This window comes from Lepisma saccharinum, chromosome 6 (genome assembly GCF_977018435.1).
Source record: "Lepisma saccharinum chromosome 6, izLepSacc3.1, whole genome shotgun sequence".
In the NCBI taxonomy this organism is placed as follows: Eukaryota; Metazoa; Arthropoda; class Insecta; order Zygentoma; family Lepismatidae; genus Lepisma; species Lepisma saccharinum.
Window position 1 is genome coordinate 23543123 of NC_139234.1, and position 24039 is coordinate 23567161.

A 24039-nucleotide genomic window follows, 5' to 3' on the forward strand; every position below is an offset into this window, starting at 1 on the left:
AATTATGAGCAGTGTTAGTGTGGAGAATGGAGGAGCAGGAGGATCTCATCCTTCCAACTTGGCATCTTTCCTAGTTTTTGTTTTGAGTCCATTTTATGCATAGATAATCTGATCGACACTGGATCCTAACCACTATGTGACTCTCCTTTGTATCGAACCTGGGGCCCTTTTGTAGTCAAAGGGCTCCAGGTACTTTCATTCAAAATGCTGATTTCATATCAGTCTATAAAAAATGAAATATTTATTCTCAAAAAAAATATGTTCATGTGAACATAAATACGTAATCCTACCAAATTTTATTTGTGTATAGTTGTAATAAATATGTATTTTGGGTAACACCCTAATTGCAATATTCATATATCAAATTTGAATTGATATGAAACTTGCATAGATATGGTATTCTTAAAAACTATAGTAAAAATAAGTAACTGAAGTAACATTGCTATCAAAATTATCGAATGACTGGAATCATTATAATGAATAACAGAATCTATTTACCAGTAATAGGAGATTTTTTAATACCCATATCGTTGTTTTAATTTTTTTTATGCAGAAGTAGTGCAAAAAGTAGTGAAGTAGCGAGTAGCGAACAGGAGTAGCTTAGCGAGCTACTTCTTGGTAAATGTAGCTGTAGCTGTAGCGAAGCTACATTTTGGAAGAGTAGCTGTAGTTGTAGCGAAGCTACTTTTAAAATGTAGCGTTCTGATCACTGGGAGTAACTTACTAACGTTTTCTGCACACCGAATGTTCATGTAGAGCTTAATGATTCAAAAATATCCACATAGACAAAGTTAATACCCAGAGTAATTCTCATGACTCTATCACTTTTTGTACAAAAGTTACAAAGTCTTGGTTGCGTGACTTTTCAGACAGACCATAGTATCCCAGTGTAATTATATGTATAAATTTAGCAGAATTTTGCTTTAAAATATTCAAGGTATATTAAGATAGTTGTCATTTAATAAAACAGAAAATACTTTCTGATTATGCCAAATATTAAAATCACCTTGGCCCTACTACGTTAAATTTCAATTTTACATTTTTCAGGGAAACAAGCTGAAAAACTTTTCTGTAACAAAACATGTATTTTCATGTGTCTGGAAAGTCACACAACTGACATTTTGAATGTATGTAACTTTTGCACAAAAAGATAAGAAAATCATGCCCTACATGAATGTTCAGTGTGTAGAAGTTGCTAAGGTGTAAAAACGTTTTTGAATGAAGTAAAATCAAGGTGTAAAGGCAACTGTGGAGTCACTTGTTAAAATTTTTGATGTGTATCAATGGTCTGTGTGGGTATTTATCAAATTGATGAAAGAACTTAAATATTTACTTATTTAATGCATTGCAGCCGATTTTATGGGGGTTACTTATGGCATACTCATAAAAAAGTATGTCTTTTTTTTAAATTATGAGGTGTACTGGCAGCATTGGTCATGCCCGATGGCGTACTAGGTGTGCACAACATCTGACTAGTCATTCCATATCAATTCAACCAAAAAAAAAGAGGTTTGGGAACCCACCATCTCAGATTTTTATGAAACTTGGTACATTCAATCCTTCCATGGTGGAAAGAAGCCACATAAAATTTTTCGCCTCTAACTCATCTGGTTTCAGAGTTATGGCCTCTCGAACTTTCAGCCAACTCTCGTTTTCCTTCATTTCCGAAGCCCTCATTGAAACCTGCAGCTGCTCGCTCACACATGATTCAATTCTTTTGAAATTTCACAACAATATTAACCAAACAATAGGCATTTCAGAAAAAAATATGACATCACATGATATCAATATTTTAGTAAAACAAAAAATTAATAAAAAAATATTAGCAGGATTTTATTACCGAAAACATGCCTTGCTAAAATTTAAATTATCATTAAAAGGGAATGAATTAATACCAGCATAAGTATTTTTAAAATTAACCTGGATATGTATTCTAACTTACCCAGCATTAAAAGTTATGGTTATTTTATTCCTTCTATAAATATAATATACTTATGACTGATATTTGGATGAAATGGCTTCCGGAGTATTAAAATATTTTGGTTAACTCAAAATTAATCAAATAATGTGTTATAAATTAATCAGTGAAGCAAACTCGAAATTCTACACTTTTGTTTATTCTTTGAGCATTGTTGTCTTATTATTTCCTTGCTTATTTATAAAATAATTTATCCATATATAAGCAACATATATATGGTTCAAAAAAATCTTTGTTTAATGTTGTGTTCTTTGTAAGCAGCAGTTTGATCATATGTCAACATTACCTAAGACAGAATAGCAATGAAGATGACAATAATGATAATAATAATAATAATAATAATTTACAACCTTGGTGACAACGAAGTTCGACCAGAAAGGAATACGTGATTAAATGCACAGAGGCATAGGCGGTGGAATGGGTGACCCGCAGAAGTGACGCATGTGTGTACGAGGAGGCGTGTGAGCAGGCAAGAATCGTGATCCCAGCATGTTGCACCCAAGGTCACGTAAAGAACGAAAACGGGGAACTATACGCATGACATTGAACTTCGACCATGCACCAGACCCATACGGAAAAATTCCAGATAGTGGCGCATTCGACGGAAGCATGACGTCACAGACACAATAAGGGAGTCCGCCGTATATAAGCGCGTGCTGTGCACCGAGGAACCGCAGTGCATCATCACCATGGCCAGGGGCAAACCTATTGACAACACCGTGAGGAGAAGAGTGGTGGAGTTCCAACGGGATAAACTCAATGAATGGGAAATAGGGTGCCAACTGAACTTACCCAAGTCAACCGTCCACTGCATCACCAAACACCACCAAAATACGGGTACTACAGAGCCAGGTAAGGCCCCCGGTCGAAAACGCCTGCTGAGCGTGCGTGACCTACGGATATTTAGGCGCTATATCCAGACCAACAATCATGTTTCTGTGGCCGAATTACGACTGTGGACTCGAGAACGCTTTCACATTGAAGTGTCAACCAGAACCATTCGCCGTTACCTACAGCGATGCGGTTACCGAGTGTACAAGGCGAAACGTAAACCCTTCCTTTCCATGTTGAACAAAGGCAATCGACTACGGTGGGCACGAATGTACCGGGGATGGACATTTCGGCAGTCGAACAGGGTTTTGTGGACGGACGAATCCATTTTCAATGTTGTGTACGGGAAAATACGGAAAACAGTCATTTGTCGGAAGGAGGAACAGAATGAAGCAAAATGTTATGCACGTCGGGTACAGAAACCTGCGTCAGTGATGGTATGGGGATGCATGACGGCATCTGTGGTTGGCCCACTACACGTCCGTGAGGGCATTGTGAATGCACACGCCTATACACGCATACTGGAGCGGCATCTTCCCACAGTGCGAAGGCACCTGTTCCACAGGCGGCGTCTCATCTTTCAACACGACAATGCCAGGCCTCATACAGCGCGGCTGACAAGAGAATGGTTGACTCGCCATCACGTGCGAACTCTGCCATGGCCACCATCGAGTCCCGACCTCTCGCCCATTGAGAATGTGTGGCGTGTTCTTAAGCGACGTGTGCAACAGAGGGGATCCACGACAGAGACTGCTCTTATCGCCTGCCTGCAGGAGGAATGGCACCGCATCGATGTGGAATACCTTGAACGACTCGTCCGCAGCATGCCCCGATGCATTGCCACAGTTATTCGCCGACGGGGCGGCGTCACACCATGGTAAACAGGATCCCCTCTAACAGTGGTCAAACTTCAGTGTCACGTGTAGATGGACGAAAATGTTTTATTTTGTGTGGACACCATACATTGCTGCGTTGCAGCGGAAATTTATGTTTTCCTTTGTTCCATGTAGCCTGCTGAATAAAATATGTTCAGCATATGCATGTGTTCTCCTTCTTTCACAACACACTCCTATATTTGTGACTGGTCGAACTTCATTGTCACTAAGGTTGTATATTATTTTATTAATATGAAATCATCATTGAACAATATCAGTTATTATGGTATCCTCTCCTGCTTCAACATTTGGTGTTTGATGATTTATCCATATAGATATTTAAATGTGATTGACCAAAACACAGGTTTAAAAATTACTGAATATTCCATACATTGCCTATATATATTTTTAACCTTTCCATATATGTGCATGCAACATATACAAAAATTTACTTTGTGACACAAGTTGTATACTTTGACACGTTGGATTATCTTGTCCATTGAACTTAGAAACTTTTGCCATCCAAATGTATGATTCTTTCCTGCACTGATGTCATGCAGATGTCTGAGAAGTGGTATGTCCTTCCAGATGTTGTTTCTGGTGGATCAACAACAGCCAGCACATGGGGAATTGGTACTGCACATGTATCTTCATGTCTTGGCCAATAGAATGATGGGGAAGGAGCATGGGGGTGAAGAAACTTTACAACAACATCTCCTTGATCTTCATTCACTTGAGATACCATTCCAAAATACCACAACTGATCATACTTACAAGCAATGTAACATCCAGGAAAGAGTTCATCTACGGTTACAATAAAAGATTGGCGGTTTTTCAGACTGTATGTGAGAGATCGTGTCTCATCTTGACTGATTCTTCTAGCCACAATGGTGCCTGCAGAATCCAGAGGTCTGAAATTGTGGAAACTTCTAGTGCCTGGAACTGTTTGTACATCTGTAAACCGGTTTTGAAGTGTCAAATGGGTTGAATCAACTTCACCTTTCTCAATAAAGTGAAATGCAATATTTGTAATTTTTTCCACACAGAAATTGTAAAAATATCCTGTTGTTGTGATCTGTCTCTCAAATGGTCTCTGTAAACTCTCTTTTCGTGCCAAGCGTTTTGCTGTTCCGCCAATTCCATCACATTCTGATTTCCCATGGCTTGTTGCAAAAAATGACCATTGTGCCTCTAGCTGGAAGTCCTCTTCATGCAGACACAAGTTGAGAAAGTTATATTTGTTTTTGTATTGAACAGAACTCCTGTCATTAAAAAAGTGTATTTTCCTGACATGTGAAAAATTTTCTTTCAGAAATCTCACGACTATTCCTTGAATTTTGTAAACCATGTTCAAATCATCCTTCAGGTCATTAGATATGATGCAGTGTGATGAAACAATCCCATCTTTTACAATCCAAGATGAGGCCCAAGGTTACCACTGGACTTCTGAGTCATGTACTGTACATCCTGTGGTAGTCTACTGTAAGAACTCTGTTGGGGAAAGGATTGTTTCATCACACTGCATCATATCTAATGACCTGAAGCATGATGTGAACATGGTTTACAAAATTTAAAGAATAGTCGTGAGATTTCTGAAAGAAAATTTTTCACATGTCAAGAAAATACACTTTTTTAGTGACAGGAGTGCTGCTTACAAAGAACACAACATTAAACAAAGATTTTTTTGAACCATATATATTTTGCTTATATATGGATAAATTATTTTATAAATAAGCAAGGAAATAATAAGACAACAATGCTCAAAGAATAAACAAAAGTGTAGAATTTCGAGTTTGCTTCACTGATTAATTTATAACACATTATTTGATTAATTTTGAGTTAACCAAAATATTTTAATACTCCGGAAGCCATTTCATCCAAATATCAGACATAAGTATATTATATTTATAGAAGGAATAAAATAACCATAACTTTTATTGCTGGGTAAGTTAGAATACATATCCAGGTTAATTTTAAAAATACTTATGCTGGTATTAATTCATTCCCTTTTAATGATAATTTAAATTTTAGCAAGGCATGTTTTCGGCAATAAAATCCTGCTAATATTTTTTTTATTAATTTTTTGTTTTACTAAAATATTGATATCATGTGATGTCATATTTATTTCTGAAATGCCTATTGTTTGGTTAATATTGTTGTGAAATTTCAAAAGAATTGAATCATGTGTGAGCGAGATAGAATTTTTTTTGTAAAGCGCTGCAGGTTTCAATGAGGGCTTCGGAAATGAAGGAAAACGAGAGTTGGCTGAAAGTTCGAGAGGCCATAACTCTGAAACCAGATGAGTTAGAGGCGAAAAATTTTATGTGGTTTCTTACCACCATGGAAGGATTGAATGTACCAAGTTTCATAAAAATCTGAGATGGTGGGTTCCCTGGCCTGGTTGAACTGACGTGGAATGACCCGTAATTCAATTGGGTCTCCCCGATGGCACAGTGGTATTGTCGTTGCCTTGTAATCAAGGGATCCCACGTTCAATAGCCGGTGGAGGCACATAGTGGTTCGGATCCCACTTTAACTGTAGGTCCAGTCTCAATTAGCCTTTCTGTGCATAAAGTGGACTCATAACACCAACTCAATCAATCAATATGCTATTCAATCAATGCCCAGATGACAGAAAAGATTTGAAATTTATCGTACAAAAAACCAACTTACACATCTTTTAGTATGATATATTTCAAATTTTCTTTCATCTGGGTCAGTGTCATGTGTGTATTTTCCCAGCACTCATTTTATCACCAATTAGTCTGTTTTACAATTACTGCATAGTGGAGAATTCATGCAAAGATAAAAAAAAACAGGATTCACTCAACACACTATAGGGGAGGGGGCTGATCACCAAATAAATGGATGTAAATTTATCAGTGCAAAAAGGATATGTAGAACTGAACATGAATGCAGGAAAATGTAAAATTCAGGAACTTAAAATGGGGGTTTCACTGTATTTTCAATCAGTAACACTGATACAATGCACGAATGAGAAAAATATTCAGTTTTATACATAAAGAATGGTTTTATAGATGCAAAATAACAATAATAATAATAATAATAAATAAAATAAAGTTTGATGCAGCCCAAAATATTGGCATTTGAACAACTCAAATACAAATGCTTAATTAAATTTCTTAGCATGACAAAAACTTTTGTACAGGATCCCCATGAACGACAATGCTTTTTGCTTACCTGCAAAAAGTGTGAAGACAGTCTCTTAACACAACTCCTAACCCAACTGACACATCGGAAAAACATACAGGGCATTCAAACGTCTCACTGTTCACAACAACATCAATGTTCTCCAGGCTGATTAGCTGAAGATATTGTTCAAGCTTGCGTTCCCTTTCTTGTTGCTCTTGATGAGCTTTGATCTGCAAAATTTAATAACAGTCACTTGGATTATCTAATTTAAAAGCTTGAAAGCAATAAAATTCACAAAAGTCAATAAATTAATATGCAACTGTAAAGATAAACTCTCATATAATGAATATGCATTCAGCATGTATTTGCAAATGAGTGAAGAAATGCTATGCACTTGGTAGTAGCATATATGTGGTGCTTGTCTCTTTCCTACACTTTTACTTCATCATTAGGGAACGGAACTTTAGGTAAATAAATGTTTTTTTCTGCGATAAGATAGAGACCCTCGTTTTTGCCAAAATTCTGATCATAGCCTTATATGTCAACACTGCAAATTTTATTTTACATAAAAACACATCTTTCCAGTTTTCCGTATGTAAATACATATTTTGCAATTTTTTATTTTAAATACATAAAATTGCTCATTGACTTCAGCTACCTCGAAATCCTTGAAGGAAAAATGATTATTCTCCGCACCTCTTTCATATTGAGAGTGCTAGCTTTGTTTTGTCTTTGAACATGCTCCCTGGCAGACTTCCGGCACCTCGCCTACATGGGAGTGCTAAATAATGACGAAACTGTCTCAACGAAAAATTATTTGCTAGTGTGTAGAGAGCTAGCTGGGGCTACACATGTAACGATACCAAGTCTTTTTAACGAAGCAATGCAGCTATTTGACAATGTTCTTCTCCTCGTGACAGATGCTGCAGCTTACATGAAAAAAGCTGCAGTAGGCCTTGCCGTTAGCTACCTCAAAATGGTGCACGTTACATGCGTGGCTCATGCGTTGCATAGAATATGTGAAAAGATAAGAGCTCTTTATGCCAATGTCGATAAACTGGTTTCAAATGAGAAGAAAGTTCTTATCAAGTCGCCTAGAAGAATAGACATTTTTAAACAAAAATGTCCTGAGGTTCACCTTTCCCCTACACCTGTAGTTACGAGATGGGACACTTGGTTGGATGCAGCTGTATATTATGCCCAGAACTTTGAAAATTTTGTATCTGTTGTAAATGATCTTGACGAAGAAGATGCATCATCTATAGAAATTCTGCAAGAACTGTTGAAGGATCCCTCCTTAAAAGTCGAATTGGCTCAACATCTCAACAAACCTGTCCTTTATCTCTAATTCCATACGAAAGCTTCAATCGTTCGCGAATACTTTGGCAGCTTCCATGGGTGAAGTCCGTATAGTAGAAACGAAACTGAAAGAACTCACTGGATCTAACGCACAAGTGCTAATGTCTAAATGTACAGAAATATTTGGGAAAAACCAAGGTTTTCAAACTTTGTGCCAAATTGCACGTGTTTTGGAAAGTGAAGTAGAGGAAGAGGAAGCTTTGGAAAACTTCAGCGTTAGTGACATTTCATGCTTAAAATATGCAAGAATTGTTTCTTGTGATGTGGAGCGATCTTTCTCACAATATAAGATGCTTTTTAGAGATAATCGTCACAGATTTACAATCGAGAATTTGGAAAAAACTATGGTGATCCACTGCAACTCTTCCAAAAAATAGTTCGCTAAGAGGTAAGCATTTAGAAACTGATTTCAGGTGTTTAAAATGCATGTAATATTTTGTTTTTGTTACCAAATGTTTTTTTTATTTCTGTCACATATTTTCAACATTTATGACACATAAAAAAAAAATATTTCTGAGTTTTTTAGCACATAAAGTTCGTTCCCTATTAATTATCATCCTTCACAGTTTCTACACTATAGCCAGATGTGCATAGAAGTCAAGCCCTTCTATCTTATTCTGATCTTCCACCACTCCTCTCTCTTTCCACTGTAATTCAATAATGTCTTAAGACTCCACCATCTGCTCCTTCCACTGGCATCTTGGTCTTTCCTTTTGCCCCTATTCTCTTCCTTGTGGAGGTATGGCTCTCTGAATTTATCATCTTATATGCATTACAATATGCATTTTCAAAAGTAAACACTTACCACAAATGAAATATGGTTCCTATATTTCGTTGTCGAGCTGCATGATCATGGAGTAGACACACACCCAAACCTCTGAGCTCACTGTTGCCACCCACAACAACAGACATAACCCACATTTAACAACTTTTTCCATGTGGCCATTATCCACCTATTACCCCCATGCACATGGGAAAGGGTAACGTGGAATTGACTCCCAATGAAAGTCAAACTCAGTACCAGCAAAGTGCAGTTCTGTCATCTTCAACATGCACATGCCTATAAACTCTAACTCTGTAATATTATTATCAGTGCATTCCCCGCCCCATTCACCTTAGTTTCTTTTAAATATGTATAACACTCAAACTTTCTTTACATCATTGCTACTATGTAACACTCTACATACTCATGTAAATTCATCTCATTTTCCTTAGATGTAGCTTTTGTATATTCTTTATTACTACATAGGGCATCAAGTCATTATTTGTATTAATATTGTTCTAAATGAAATGTTGTATGGCTTAATTGTAACACTATTGAGATGAATAATATCAGGCATGCATGCCACTATATCCCCTGGACTCAACCCCTACCCCCTTCCCTGTCCTCATGAACCTCACCCACAACCAAAATGCAGTAAACACTGGCATAAACTCCTTTTCATCAACACCCATCAACTATCTGTTCTTTCTGGGTATTTCAATGTACTGATGCCATCTTCAGTACTCTGTCTCTCTACTCCATGATCATATGCCTCGGCCGCAAAATATAGGAACAATTTTTCATTTGTGGTAAGTGTTTACTCTCCTAATTCACATATTTTTGTTTATCTGCCCTTCAGGCACTTTTCCTCATTCTGTTCCTATGCATTTTAAATATATATTAATGCACAACTCCATTTTTCACTTGGGATTATTGGCGTCATCAAGCAATGTGTGGCTTGACATCTGCAACTTGTTTCTGGCCAGGGGTAAAGAAGATACAGCACAAGATCTCTCCACACTTACCTGGCCCAACCACTGCTGGATGGCTCGCTGGCAGGCTCAGTGCTGGCAACACTGCCCATGAGTTGATGTCTGAGCATGTCCTGGCTCGAAACATGCAGTTCAAGAGTATGTGCCAGCTCTCGACCCACGCAAAATATATATGTGTTCCACTGAATTCGCACACTGTCCCTGCTCCCCACCCCTCTTGCAATCTACCTCTACAAGGAATTGACCGTGGGATCTCTTGATTACAAGGAGACATCAATAACCATTACTCCACCTGGGAGGTCCAGCATCTTTATATAACACTACCCATCATTATGTCTTCCAATTTCTATCCTAAAATTCAAAAATTCACAATTTCTATTTCTTGCTTGAGTAAAGTCCATTTTAAGCACAGATAGGTTAATCAGGGCTGGACTAGGGCTGTATGTAATATCGATTTTTCAATATGATCAATATCGAGTATCAAAAATATCAACGATACCGATAATATCAATATTGATGATATCGAAGATATCAATATTGACAATATCGATACAGACACATCTAAATCTTTCAACTTGAAGTTTTAATTGAATTGTAGAGTTATCTAGGAGAATCAGAGAATGGAGTTGTTCTCTGGTGGCGAAAATAGGAGTCCAATAAAACAATGAAGTCTGTAGTCTTTAACCACACTAACTCAGGAACTGAAAAGAAGTGAGTTTGATTGGTGTTGTTGCATTCCTTACGTACACGTTAACTCAGCACAAGGTTGTGTTTATGGTAACAAGTCTAGTGCTCGTCGCAGGGCTGAATTTGGGAGGTGAATGATGAGAGATTGCCTCTAGTTATCATGGAAAGCAAATAAGTGCAACACCCAATAAAAAAAGTAATGTTCCTATTTTATAGAACTTGCAGGTTACCTGTGTGTGCCTAAGAATAGAGATAGTATCAATATGATACGAGACGACACTTGGCAAAGACTCGGTCTCGAGTTGTAAATGACTTTCGTTGTAGATCTCACCACAATTTGTAAACATCGGTCTAGGTCTCAACGCCAAGTATTGGCCTCGTCTCGATTTAGTAAAGACAACATATACGAAGGGAGGTGACTCTATGATTTTAACTTCCCTTTGTTTTTCAGGTCCAAAGTAAAAATGTCAGCACCCTCAGAAAAATTGGGGAAAGCTCTCCAAAGGCGTCAGTCATCCTGTTGCATGACAATGCCTCGCCACACACTGCAGGTGAAACAATGACCACCTTAGGCTGTCAAGTGTTGCCCCATCCACCCTATTTGCCTGACTATCATCTGTTCCCCCTTCTGAAAAACACCTAAAGAGACAACGATTTTGAGTGTTCAGGAGGCAACTAATGCTGCAAATGAGTGGTTACTTTTGAACCTGAAGAACAAAGGGACGTTAAAATCATAGAAAGTTGATTTTTGCACCATTACATATAGAAGAACTGACCAGTACACCCTTCAAATGACAGCTTCCTAGCTAAATTTTTTCTGGGTAAGGCTCAATACTTATCAGCCTCCCCTCGTAGCATATATCAATGTCAGTTGAATCTATTCAGACGCAGGCACATATGTGCAGGGATCTCCCATGCTTAGACACTTGCAAGTCTTTCAATCAGTTTCTTAAGGAACGTTAGCTGGTTCAGATATGAATTGTGGCAGTGGAGGCGTTCATCTGAGCATGTAGATGCAATGGGCACTGAAAGGCCCAATGAGGATCACCAGAGTAACACAGCAGAATCTTTAGCATCCTGATGCTTCTCGGTGTGCTGCCTGTAGCATCTACTGAATGGAACTTATTCAGATGAACTCCAGCATTGATTGGATTCATGTCTGAACCAACCAATGGAAGACTGACTGCCCATGCACACCAGTATTTGGACAGGGTTACTAATTGGCATTAGTAGATACAATATGCACCACCCAATATTCAAAACAAATCTTTACCTGTTGCAGTTTCCTTTGTCTTTCCTGTCTCCGCCTTTCAAATTCCCTCTGGTTTTCTTCATATTCACGTTCTATTACACAGAATCCATTTTGACCATCTGCGCAATATGCACATGTTGTCCGCGTAGGAATCGTGACCTGACGTTGTACTGAAGTAGCACCTAGAAGCAAGCAAACAATATATACACATATATATTTGTGTTGCTGATTCAAAATAAAATGGTTTATGCACATAAAAATGACGATAAACTGGTAATCAAAGCAGCTGATGCAAATGGCAATTGTCCACCTTGTGCCAGCCAGGGACCTACACAATGTTTCCCGTTGCTTCCTTCTTAACAGGAAGAGTGGGATGAGGTAACAGGGAACAAGCTTCATGCTAACGAACTTCAAGCTATCGAGCTCACCATGGCATTCTTTGTACTGTTCCTCTTGGCAAAAGAGAGGTAATGTTAACTCATCTTAGAATTGAATTGGTCACACCCATGGTCATTTGCAGCAAGGGCTGGGCCCTTCAATGTGTCGTGTATGTAATGGTGTTTTAAGTTTTCAGTATAACATTCTCAAATGTCATATTTTACTTTCCCCAGGCAGAGTGTTAACCTTCCCAGCATTTTCTGATCCATGTTCGGAGATGATGACAGTGTTTTAGTAAAATGTTTTTATCTTTTTGAGAAGAGCGAGGAGGACTATTCCCACCTTATATTTAATGTGTTGTGTTTGTCGTGCGCAGATCCCTTTACAACTTGCACTTTTAACCTTAAAGAGTCAACCGGCTCTTTACACCCCTTTTTGAACTTAAAAGTAAGTGTCTTATAAAGAGGACTTTTTCTCATATATTTAGAAGGGTGCAAATTGGCCATGTGTACCCAAGCACCCAAAACTTTTAACTCAATCAACCATTCAATCACACACGCGCAAATCGATGTATTACATATAAAATGATTAAATTGGTCTTCAGTGCCTGGATTGTGAATCAACCACTCAACTCAGCCAGCCAGGTGGCATATATGAACACTTGTATACTTCTGGTGTACATTATTATTTTTTCAAAATAATTCAACTCGATCAAACTGTACTTCTCGTGTGCTTAAAGCAGAATGAAAGGCCCGAAGGTTATTCTATGTTAATTCAACCAAATTTGAATTATTTTTGGAAATTGTAGTATCAGATTAAATTAGCAATGGAGTGAACCAAAACTGCAAATTTCTAAATTTTTTGATTAAGTAGTGTCATAGTTATTGATAGTTGAAAAATCAATAATTGTCAATTTTTGCCCACATTCTGAGAAATAAAAATCACCATAACTTCAAAGCTATAAAGTGATATGAGTATTGAAAGTGGTGCAATTTTTTCATTATTTTTCCAGTGTCATACTGGTTGTAATGATCCTGCATATATTTTTAATAAAATATTCAAAGGTCAATTCTATATATTCTTTCAACTGTTTACTTCGTGATCCCCCACAAAATAGTGTGTCGGGTGAATCCTGTTTCTATATTTTTTTACTTGAATGCATGACTATGCAATAATTGTGAAACGCATTAATTGGTGAAAAAATGAGTGCTGGGAAAATACACACATGAACCAGTGGCCTAAAAATGAACTATGTATACGTGTTGGGGAAATTACACAATGAAGTGACAAGCGATGCATACAATTTGGGAATGAACCAATTAACAGCAACAGTTCATCTCATAGCAGCAGCTTCATTTCAACATGCAACATCGGAGAAATTACGTGTTGGTTTAATTTACGGAAGTCGACCACTGGTCTCCATAAACCTCCCGCCTTTGGGACTATGTGGAGTGGATTCCTATAGGGAGATGTGCTTTCTTGTATAACGCCCCACTGTTGCCATTTTTGTAACTCTCTTTCCATATCATCCCGTCTAGCATAAGGAACAGGGTAAGTGGGTGCTATTATTGGCACATCAGTATCCAATTGTATATCGTAAGCTTCCACATTTGCTTTTTTAGGTCTGTCAGAAAATAAAACTTGGTATTCGAGAAGAAGATGAAATAACTGATCCAAACAATCAGATGGAAGAGTATTGTTCATGTACGCTGCACGCCGAATATCTTCCTCCGAAGCGATGTCAGATGTTCCTTCAATTTGTGAAGTGGTTGAAATTGGTAATTTGCAAGAACATACTATTCCCTTCATTGACGGAAGACTTTCTTCAGATTGCACTAAAAACGGAGTAATTATTTCCTGACCTAATGAATTCGAAAGCATGACAGTTGCGTTGCTGTAATTTATAATCGCCTTATATTGCCACAAAAACGGCGAACCCAGAATTAAATCAGCGTGTAACTGTTTAACAATATACAGTCCCATGTGGAAAAACTCATTTGCTATTTGAACTGTTACATATTTGAAACCCATTACCTTTATACGTTGATCTCCTGCAAAGCAAGCCAATTGTATTCCTTCTAATTGTTCCAATTTTGCTCCTGGTATAATTGAACTTAGAATTGTCCAGATTTTATAATCTAATAAATTACACTGACTTCCAGTATCAATTAAACAATTTAAAGACAGATCCGCAATTTTACCTTGTATTTCTGGATTCTCAATTTTTGGTATTGGAGTACCGTTTTCTGACATAATCCACTCTGGTTCAGAATCGTACCATTCTAATAAAAATGCTACAGATAAAACTTTATCTCTGGTAACGCCTAAAGATTTAATTTTATTATAATCCTTCAGACATTCCTTAACATGTACTAAATAAGGGTTATTAACTCTACCATCCAGCTCCCTTGCATTTATTTGTGGCAAGGTAAATCGGAGCATATCACCCTGCCTTAGTTGTTTAAGTACAGGGAGGTTATTTCAGTCGTTCACCGCCAGCGTGACGGCCGTTCCGCGGACTCTTCATGCAACAGGTCCCGGCAAATTGCGTTCAGGAAGTCCGTAACAGAAACCGCTTGTTTTGTAATGTTTCCACTTTTCACAATTACAGTTACAATTACAATTGAAATAAGCACGTACCTTGTCGCACGGATGCAGGAAAAGGTGTCCTCCCAAATACAAATATTTCCGGCACCTTATTTCTGACATCTAATCTTAGATTAGACATCGCTACTTTATCCTCAGTTGACAGAAAGGGAAGACAGCATCCCGGCGCATAAAGCAAACCGAAAGCGTAAAATGATATTTAAAAGTAATAATAATGATGATCACTAACCTCCTGTGTTATAAGAGATGTTGAAAATGACTTCCTTCAACAGCAATACAACACATTTCTTAGGTTCAAGAGATCCTGTCTATCGTAATCCCTGACCACTTTTCTGCAAGAATTCGTTTTCACGTAATTATCGTACATAAAAACTCTATGTTCAAGACTATATTTGTTTAACGACATAAGTAATGAATGAATAACAATTAACACACAATAAAGCACTGGCCACGAGTAAGCACATTACAATAACACAGTATAAGCAACACGCGTACTGATAAATGAACAGAATTGAACATGAACGAACACTGACGTCTGGTAGCCGACAGTGTTGCTAACCATTTTTCGGCAATGTCCCTACAGACGTAGTCAAAATGTCCCTACAACTGACCAAATGTCCCTACGCCAAGTAAAGTGACTAAAAAAAAACACCTCATGAGCATGCAAACAGAAGATAAAATATACACATTTACTTACCAAATCTTTCTGCTCGGTGCTTCCACAATTAATGAAGGAGCGAATTTACAATACAGGACCTCTCCCCGATTTTTTGTAATATTTCGCATACTCACTAATTGAGGCCTCCTAATCACGAATTTGAAGTTAAAATTTGGGGGGTCACGTGTAGAAATTGCAAAATAAGTGACATTGAGTGGTCCGCGATCGGCACGATTGCTTATTATTTACCGGAAGATTTTGTGTTTCCAATACTTAAAAAACGAAATATACATTCCTGATATTACGACGACCCCAAATTTTAACTATGTTTGCCTATCCTAACCTAACCTAACCGTACCTGAATGGTTCGTGGGGCTATCCGTCAATGGTTTGTTGGGCTACCCGTGCATGTTTTTTTCGAGCCCAAATTTTAACTATGTTTGCCTAACCTAACTTAACCTAAACTTACCGAGAATGGTCAGTGGGGCTATTCCTGAATGGTTTTGCGGTAATTGTGATTACGAACCGATAAAAAATATTATTTTCGTAGCACTTTAACGGCAAACGTTCATCATCGAAGACGCCATTTTCGTATCCTGCAATTTTATGATTGATGTACTGTTGCCAAATTTACCTGTAATCAAATCAGTTCTTCTACATCGTGATTGTCGCTGTCACATGTAAGCACGTTCTTTGGGCAATATACTGAAATCCATAAGTTTATTAATTAGCCCACAGCCATCCTCCTGCACACTCCACCTAACAATCTGTACAACATTAACAACTTTTTTACTGTTCTCTTCCGCCATTCTTACACGATCCATGCTCTCCAAGTATGAAATCAACAGTGTGGCAACGCTGTAGACAGCGTAACTAATTTTAATTTGTTCATATCAACAAATATGGCTACCATACTTGTATACGGAGAATCATTGCGAGAATTGAAAAGCTTATTTTACAACTTCTACACGTTAATGAACATTTTTTCCCCCTCACCCCAACATGTTAACTTGAGACAAATAATCACGAATAATTATTTCGTGAGTATAAGACGTAGCATAGAAATTACAGAAGGGTCCGGTATTGTAAATTCTTGCCTTAATGAATAATAGGGGTGTGCTGGACAGAATTTTTTGGGTCGGGACGGGATCGGGACGGTAATTTTTTTAAATCCCGACATTCGGGACTGAAAAATTTGCAATTTCCCGACCAAGTCGGAAAATTTTCTGGACGGGAAATGTTCGAAATTTCCCGAAGCACTGGAAATCTCGAATTTTACAAGTCATTTTCACTTTAAGTGATTGTTTTTGCATTTCTAGAATAAAAACTTACAACTTTCGATAAGTTCAGAAACTTACAAGGCAGAAAACGTCGAGAATTAACGACTTTTTAAAGTAAAGAATCCAGCACACCCCTAATGAATAACGTTGAGTCGTTTACTGTTGATTATGTTATTTGAAGTCATACATGCTGCTGCTGTGAAGAGATAGATGTTGGTTGGTGATGCTGTATTTCCTGCATTCTTTAACAATTTTGGTCCCATTTTATTTCCCTTTTTTGTTTTTGTATCACTTAACATTGAAAATATTCTTTCCGTTTCCGCGTTAGAATGCGGCAATGTTAGCACTATTTTCGCGAGAGTGGAAATGTTTTCAAAAAGGAACTTGCCTTGAAAGTTTTTGGTAACCAATAACATGTTCCAAAATTCTGATGGAGATCTGTTAGTTAGTTCTTTTTTCTCCTCCTCGCTAAAGTATCCAGATAAACTAATTCATAAAATGTAATTTACCAAGATTGAAAAAAGTACCTACGTTTTCCCTCATTTGGCAAAATCTGTCCCTACGTTCCTACGCGGGCGAAATTTAGTGAAAAGTCCCTATGCGTAGGGACATGTCCCTACGGTTGGCATCACTGCCGACACGTGCAGTATGAAGCGCCCTCTCGCGGCTGACAACTCACCCAACCCCCGATAAGCTGCAGGCGCTGTCGCGACAACTGAGAATAAAGTAGCGATGACTAATCTAAGATTAGATGTCAGAAATAAGGTGCCAGAAATATTTGTATTTGGGAGGACACCTTTTCCTGCATCCGTGCGACAAGGTACGTGCTTATTTCAATTGTAACTGTAACTGTAATTGTGAAAAGTGGAAACATTACAAAACAAGCGGTTTCTGTTACGGACTTCCTGAACGCAATTTGCCGGGACCTGTTGCATGAAGAGTCCGCGGAACGGCCGTCACTCTGGCGGTGAACGACTGAAATAACCTCCCTGTAGTTAGAAGAATGTGCACTTGTGTTAGTAGTAGCAGTCGGAGTTAGGTGTTCCATATTTGCAGAATTACGCTGCAAGTTGGTGCTGCCTACTGTAACACCATTTTCCTGTGAACTATGAGATGCATTACCATACTCTATTGGTTGTTCATTGTAATTTCCAGTTCTACTATATCTTCTGTTATCAGATGTTGGGGTATTGCCAAGTCTGAAATTCGAATTATTTACGTTATTATTAATTCTTTCAGACCTCACAAACTGCCTTCTTGAGGGATTGCGTTCAAATCTTCTGGGAGATGGGCGATAATTTACATTGATTCCTGCATTTTCGGTCTGTGTTGTAGAATCATAAGAATTCCGCTCCACATTTACTTGCCTGACGAAGTATTTTGGTCTGTCGAAACTTCTCTTCTTATTAGCCTTGTCATCAGAATCTGTATTATCACCGGGCAAAGATAAACTTTTATTCTTTTCGCTCGAATACAAATCAATAGTCCTTAATTTCTGCGTCAGTTGCTTAAGATCTGTAATGTTATGGCAGCCCACATTCTTTGAAATTGACTCAGGTAGCTGTTTCAAAATCATCTGTATTACTTCAACTTTGTTTGGAGTTTCCACAAGGTTACAATAAGCAGAATACGTTTTTAAAGCGTATGCTTCCAATGACAAACCTGAAGCTGGGTTGTATTTTCTTGATCGTAACAATGTCAACTGACTTTCTAATAACTCATTAGATGCAAACTGATCAAGAAATTTATGTACAAAGTCCTCATAAGAAATGAAACTCTTCTTTTCACTGTTGAACCAGTAAGCGCCTACATTATAAAAACACTTACGAATTATACATAATTTATACTTGGGTGGAACACCAATTATGTTTAACATTGTAGTTAGTTGTTCGATAAATTCTCTAGCAGACTGTTTTGAAACATCTCCTCCAAAACGTGGCAATTGACTAAGTTCACTAACTCGTGAAAATCTATTAGAGCATGTATCAGACTGATTATAAGAATTCCATGTAGAATCATTATTCAGCCACATCGGGTTATAAGTACAGTTTGTTCTAGTACAAGGACTATGATTTACATTTAAGTCATCAGGAAACTGATCATGGATTAAGGAATGACATGTACTTTGACGTTGGCAATCACATACTGAAGTTTCAAGACCTGTGAAATTGTCTTTACTATCACAAGCAACATAAGTTCTAGAAGGTATTGAATTTCTGTTAGATGTAGAACAAATTTGCTTTGATGTTTCTGTAGCACATAAAGAACTAGGTGCATTATTTTCAATATCACAAGTATGTACGTGCTTATTATCATACAGTAAAGAGTTGTTCAACGAAGAAAGACATGAATGGTTATTTAGTGAACATGTACAATTGATTGTGTCAACAGTAGGATTGCTATTAGTAAATTCAGTATTATCTAAAACACAATGCCGCAATGCATATGTATTCTTGCCTTGTGAAGTGGAAGCTTTACCAAATTTATTTCTACTTTTATTGTGAGCAGATTTGCCCTTGCACAATTTGGTTACATTTTCCTTTACAGAATTCACTTCAGCATCAGATGTATCATAGCCAGAAGAACCTGTATGAAATGTTTCGCATTTATTGTGTTCACTAAAAACAACATGCTTTATTTTAGAATTTAATCTTGTATCAGTTTGGCATGCTATGTGCCTATGTTCATTAATAAGTGCATCATCATTACTTAGTTCTTTATCTGGTTGTAGAACGTCTCTAACCATACTAGTACAAATAACATCGCTTTGCTCTAAGTTAATGCATTTCTCATTTAAATCCTTAAGCATAGAATCAAATTCTTGCAACTTTACCTGAGTAGTATTCATATTTGTTTGTAGTGTACTTATAGAAGTTTCATGTTGGCACAACTGGTTTGATAAGTGTTGTTTTAACTCATCATCATGATGGTCTAGTTTTGATTCAAGATCACTGACTTTCGAATTTAATAAAGTTACTTCATCATTTATACGTTCATTTAGTAACCTATTAGCTGATTGACAAGAATCAGAAACCTCCTGCAACTTATTTTCTACATGTTGGAGTCCTTCGTTCAGTTTTTCAGTACTTTGCTGCAACCTAACCAATTTTGTGCCCCAAACTTCACAGTTTGTTTGTAAACTTTCGCGCAGCGTTTCAGCGTTCTGATCAAGTCTATCTTGTAACCTATTCTCCAAAGCTTCAGTATTCTGGAGCAACTTCTCTTGCAACCTATTCTCCAGAGCTTCAGTATTCTGAAGTAACCTATTTTCCAGAGCTTCAGTGTTCTGAAGTAACCTATTCTCCAGAGCTTCAGTGTTCTGAAGTAACCTATTCTCCAGCGTTTCGGTATTCTGGAGCAACTTGTCTTGCAACCTATTCTCCAGAGCTTCAGTGTTCTGAAGTAACCTATTCTCCAGCGTTTCGGTATTCTGGAGCAACTTGTCTTGCAACCTATTCTCCAGAGCTTCAGTATTCTGAAGTAACCTATTCTCCAGCGTTTCGGTATTCTGGAGCAACTTGTCTTGCAACCTATTCTCATGTTGGGCCAAACTCAAGTGAAAAGCAGATAAAATTTGGTCAATATTGGGATTTACTGTATCCAAGTATGATTTTAGAGTGAATGGATTGAATTCTGGTTTGCATGCCTTACAGTAATAGTCTTCTTTCATAGAGCTGAATATTACCCAGTGAATAACTGTAAGACCCCTACAATTTACGTGTTCCCATTTCTTGCATGACGTGCAATCAATCATGCGAGTGTCAGAAAATCTGTCCTTACAACAGAGTAAATCCTCCATTTGCTTACCAGAATTGTCCTCTTCGTTGCTTACTTCAGCAACATCACTGAGATCCAGTTGAAGGCACACACTACTTCGAAGCACATAAGGAACTTCTCTTTTCTTCATTGTAGCATTATCAGTTCAGTTCTTATCAACTTACAATTTTCGAATCCTGGCTCTAGGTCGCCAATTTATTGCAACTGTCCCCGGTGTGGAGCAGTTTGTCGCAATATTTTAAATTAAAAATAACTTTTCAAAACAAAATTAGTCTATTAACCAAATTTTACAGTCACTATAGTAACGAATAATAAACAAAATAACATCAAAATTAAACAGAGTAGCACAACAGAATTTTCTTCATTCTTTTCAGATTATGCTCACAACTAAATAACAAAATATAATTGTAAAATGTCTTTGAATTAAAGAACTGTTGCAAACAATGAAATCGTCAAGTGACATGCAACATACTTCTCTTGTTCCATCGGTGTGGCCGCGGTGGCTCAGTCGGTAACGCGTCTGACTACCATGCTAAAGGTTCCGGGTTCGATCCCCGGCCGGTTCAAATCCGGGAACTTTTCTAACGTTGGAAGCGGCCCTGGCATCCACCCAGCGTCGAATAACATGGGTACCTGGGGGAAACCCTGGGGGGTAAAGGCGGTCAGGGGCGTGATGCTGATCACATCACCCTCACTCACGACCGGATCAAGAAAGTGTGGGGCGTTACCCCCACACCCCCTATACGCCTTCATGGCGTGGTGCTATGCACAGGGGAGCACTTTACCTTTTTTTTTACCTTTACCATCGGTGTGATATCTGCAGGGCTGGCAGAAGGAGGGGGGTCGAACCGTGCTACTGCCCAGAGTGACAAATTTTCAAGGCAGCAAAATTTGAAGAGAAGAAAAAAATAAGCCTATTGAAAACTTGAAAGTTGTAAGTATTATATTTATATAACTTGTAACTTAATATATGCTAACCCACTTTAAAACCACTGAGTGCCACAAGGTGGGAAAGCAGATTCAATGCCTTAACTCAGAGGTCTATGATGTGCTCCTTAAAATAAGTGGCGACAATAAAACTGTTCAAATGATCGCACATGAAGCTCAGTGTATTGCAAACCAGTTGTGTGGCATTACATTTCTTTGCTCACTAGTTATATGGTATGACTTTCACGTAATGTAATGAGCAAATGTCTTCAAAACATTAATCTACGATGTGTTAGATGATTTCTTGCAAACATATCACTGCTTTGAAAAAAAGCAGGAGTGATGAAGGTTTCAAAGTTTCTTAGGCGCCACTTGGGACGGCCTCCTCTCTCCACTCGTGGAGGCATCTAGGGGCAGCGACCTGTGAGTCCCGATTGATGAGAAAGAATTGGCATCGAATTTAGATGTACATGATCCAAAGATAGGCAATACTGTACAGGGCCGAACTCAAAAGAAGAATCAGTTTCAGTATGATGAAACTTTCGAAGATCCACAAAAATGGTACAAAGTTGATTTTTATTACCAGGTCCTAGACGATTATTTTAGCTCTAAGAGAAAGATTTGAGCAGCTTAAACATCATAGTAAGTTTTCAATTTTTTTATGATATTAGAAAGCATGAAGGCTACTGAATTAAAAGATGAACTAAAAGTGTTTTCGGGTATAATAAAACAATTACACCAAAGGAGACCTTAAACTGATAAAGGGTCATGATTTTGCACCTAATGTCTGTGTAGAACTTCGAATTTATTAACTTTGTCGGTAACCGTGGCAAGTGGCGAACAAAGTTTTTTCTTGGGAAATTAAGGCTAATAAATACTATAATAATACTATCTTCTGTCAATCATGTCGGAAACACACTTCTTTCCATTTTATGCAAGATAGCATTATACGAAAAATAATATTACATGCATATCATTAAATAATATTACTGTGCATATAGCACCATGTCATCAAGCTACATTTACAGGATGTGAGGGTAGGGCCACACACATTCTCGATCTCAGCAATCTTGGAGGTGATGTGATCAGCACCACTCTCTGGCTGCCCTTACCTCAGAGGGTTGCCCCCAGGTACGATGAACCTCAGAGCCGATTTATGCGGGGACAACGCAGGAAAGAATTCAGACCTCAGATGACCCATGTGGAGATCTGGAAATATTCCATGTAAACATATGAAGGGGAGGGGGGAGGGAGGGGGAGAGAGTGAGAGTGAGTGAGTGAGTGAGTAAGTGTTAGTTAGTTTTCATAAAATATAATAATAATGTAAAATTAGTGTCGCATCTTTTAAAGTTTAACTGTGGTCGAGCGAGATATTATTTTGTGCTTAATAGTATTAAAATGGCGTAACGAGCAGAGACCTGCACAAGACCCGGAGAAAACCCGTCTGCGAGGAGGCGCGCCTACAATAATATGCAACACGCACATCAAGCCCAGGTGTTCGACATCGCGCAAGCGAGCTTCACGTCACAGTTGTGCACAGGCATCGATGCCTGCCAGGTTTTTCTATTACCCGGGTCTTAAGAAGACCCGTGAGACTCGATGTAGTTCTTGCAGGTAGACGGCGAGCATTACTGTCAGTGTTGCCAGCGGCCATTATATTTCACTACGCATGGAAATATTTGAATTTCTGCTAGGCGCAGGTGCCTTGAGGTTGTATAACCATTGACGTAGCAAGGGGTGAGCGAAGTGGGCGACCACCCTGGGCCTCGCGCATATAGGGGCCTCGCGTCCTATGAGGTTGATACGAAAAACGTAATAAATGGAAGTGAGAAAGATAGAAAAGGCTATTTTTTGTGGGCAATAAAATTAAGACCTTTTTAACTGGCTTTATATTCTAGTTTAACGTTATAATTTGAATGAATACGTCAAATCAGAGGCGGGCGGGAGCTCTAAGCCTATGGGGCCCCGAAAAAGTCAAAATAATTCTCATTTCTCATGTGAAACATCAACGCAAAAATTGCTTGGACAATTTTATCCATTTTTCTTCTGTGTCGTGACCTTGCATAGCCTACCCGATTTTAATATGTTAACGGTAAAGCACCTCAAACTGCCACGGAGCAAAGTATGGGGCATTTAAATGCTTCTGGTATTTTAAACTCAAGAAAGGTATGGATAATATTAGCAGTTCTTCCTTCGTTCCTACAACTTCAGACGCAGCTATTGCCCTCTGTAACGGGCACGAAGATGATTTATCTTCCGAATTTCCTGATCAAGTTCTATGTTTCAGGAATGTGCTTAAATCTGAAATCAAGTGCTTTAGGAAAGTTTCTTCTCCTTGATAGCTCTACACTAACTTCCAGTGTTCTCTGTACCGCCTTCTGTTTGGGGGAAGGGATAAGTAAGTATTTGTATTTTCTTCTTTTGAATACATAAATGTCAAAGAAAGATATGTTGTAATATGTGAAAATTCAGAGTTAGAGCATCGATTTGTATAGTTATTAATGTAAGTGCAGCCACAACCA

General features: G+C 38.1%; 1 protein-coding gene across 2 annotated transcripts in view; it reads right to left on the bottom strand.

Annotated features, from left to right (window-relative positions):
- LOC145989270 (ranBP-type and C3HC4-type zinc finger-containing protein 1-like) overlaps positions 1–24039 on the bottom strand; it is a 75366-nt gene that overhangs the window by 24636 nt on the left and 26691 nt on the right. For both annotated transcript variants that reach the window (XM_083124596.1, XM_083124597.1), the window contains exons 5-6: positions 11912–12072; positions 6886–7067 (exon numbers count right to left, since the gene is read on the bottom strand). In XM_083124596.1, the coding sequence (XP_082980722.1) occupies positions 6886–7067; positions 11912–12072 (343 nt within the window). The remainder of the gene's footprint in view (positions 1–6885; positions 7068–11911; positions 12073–24039) is intronic.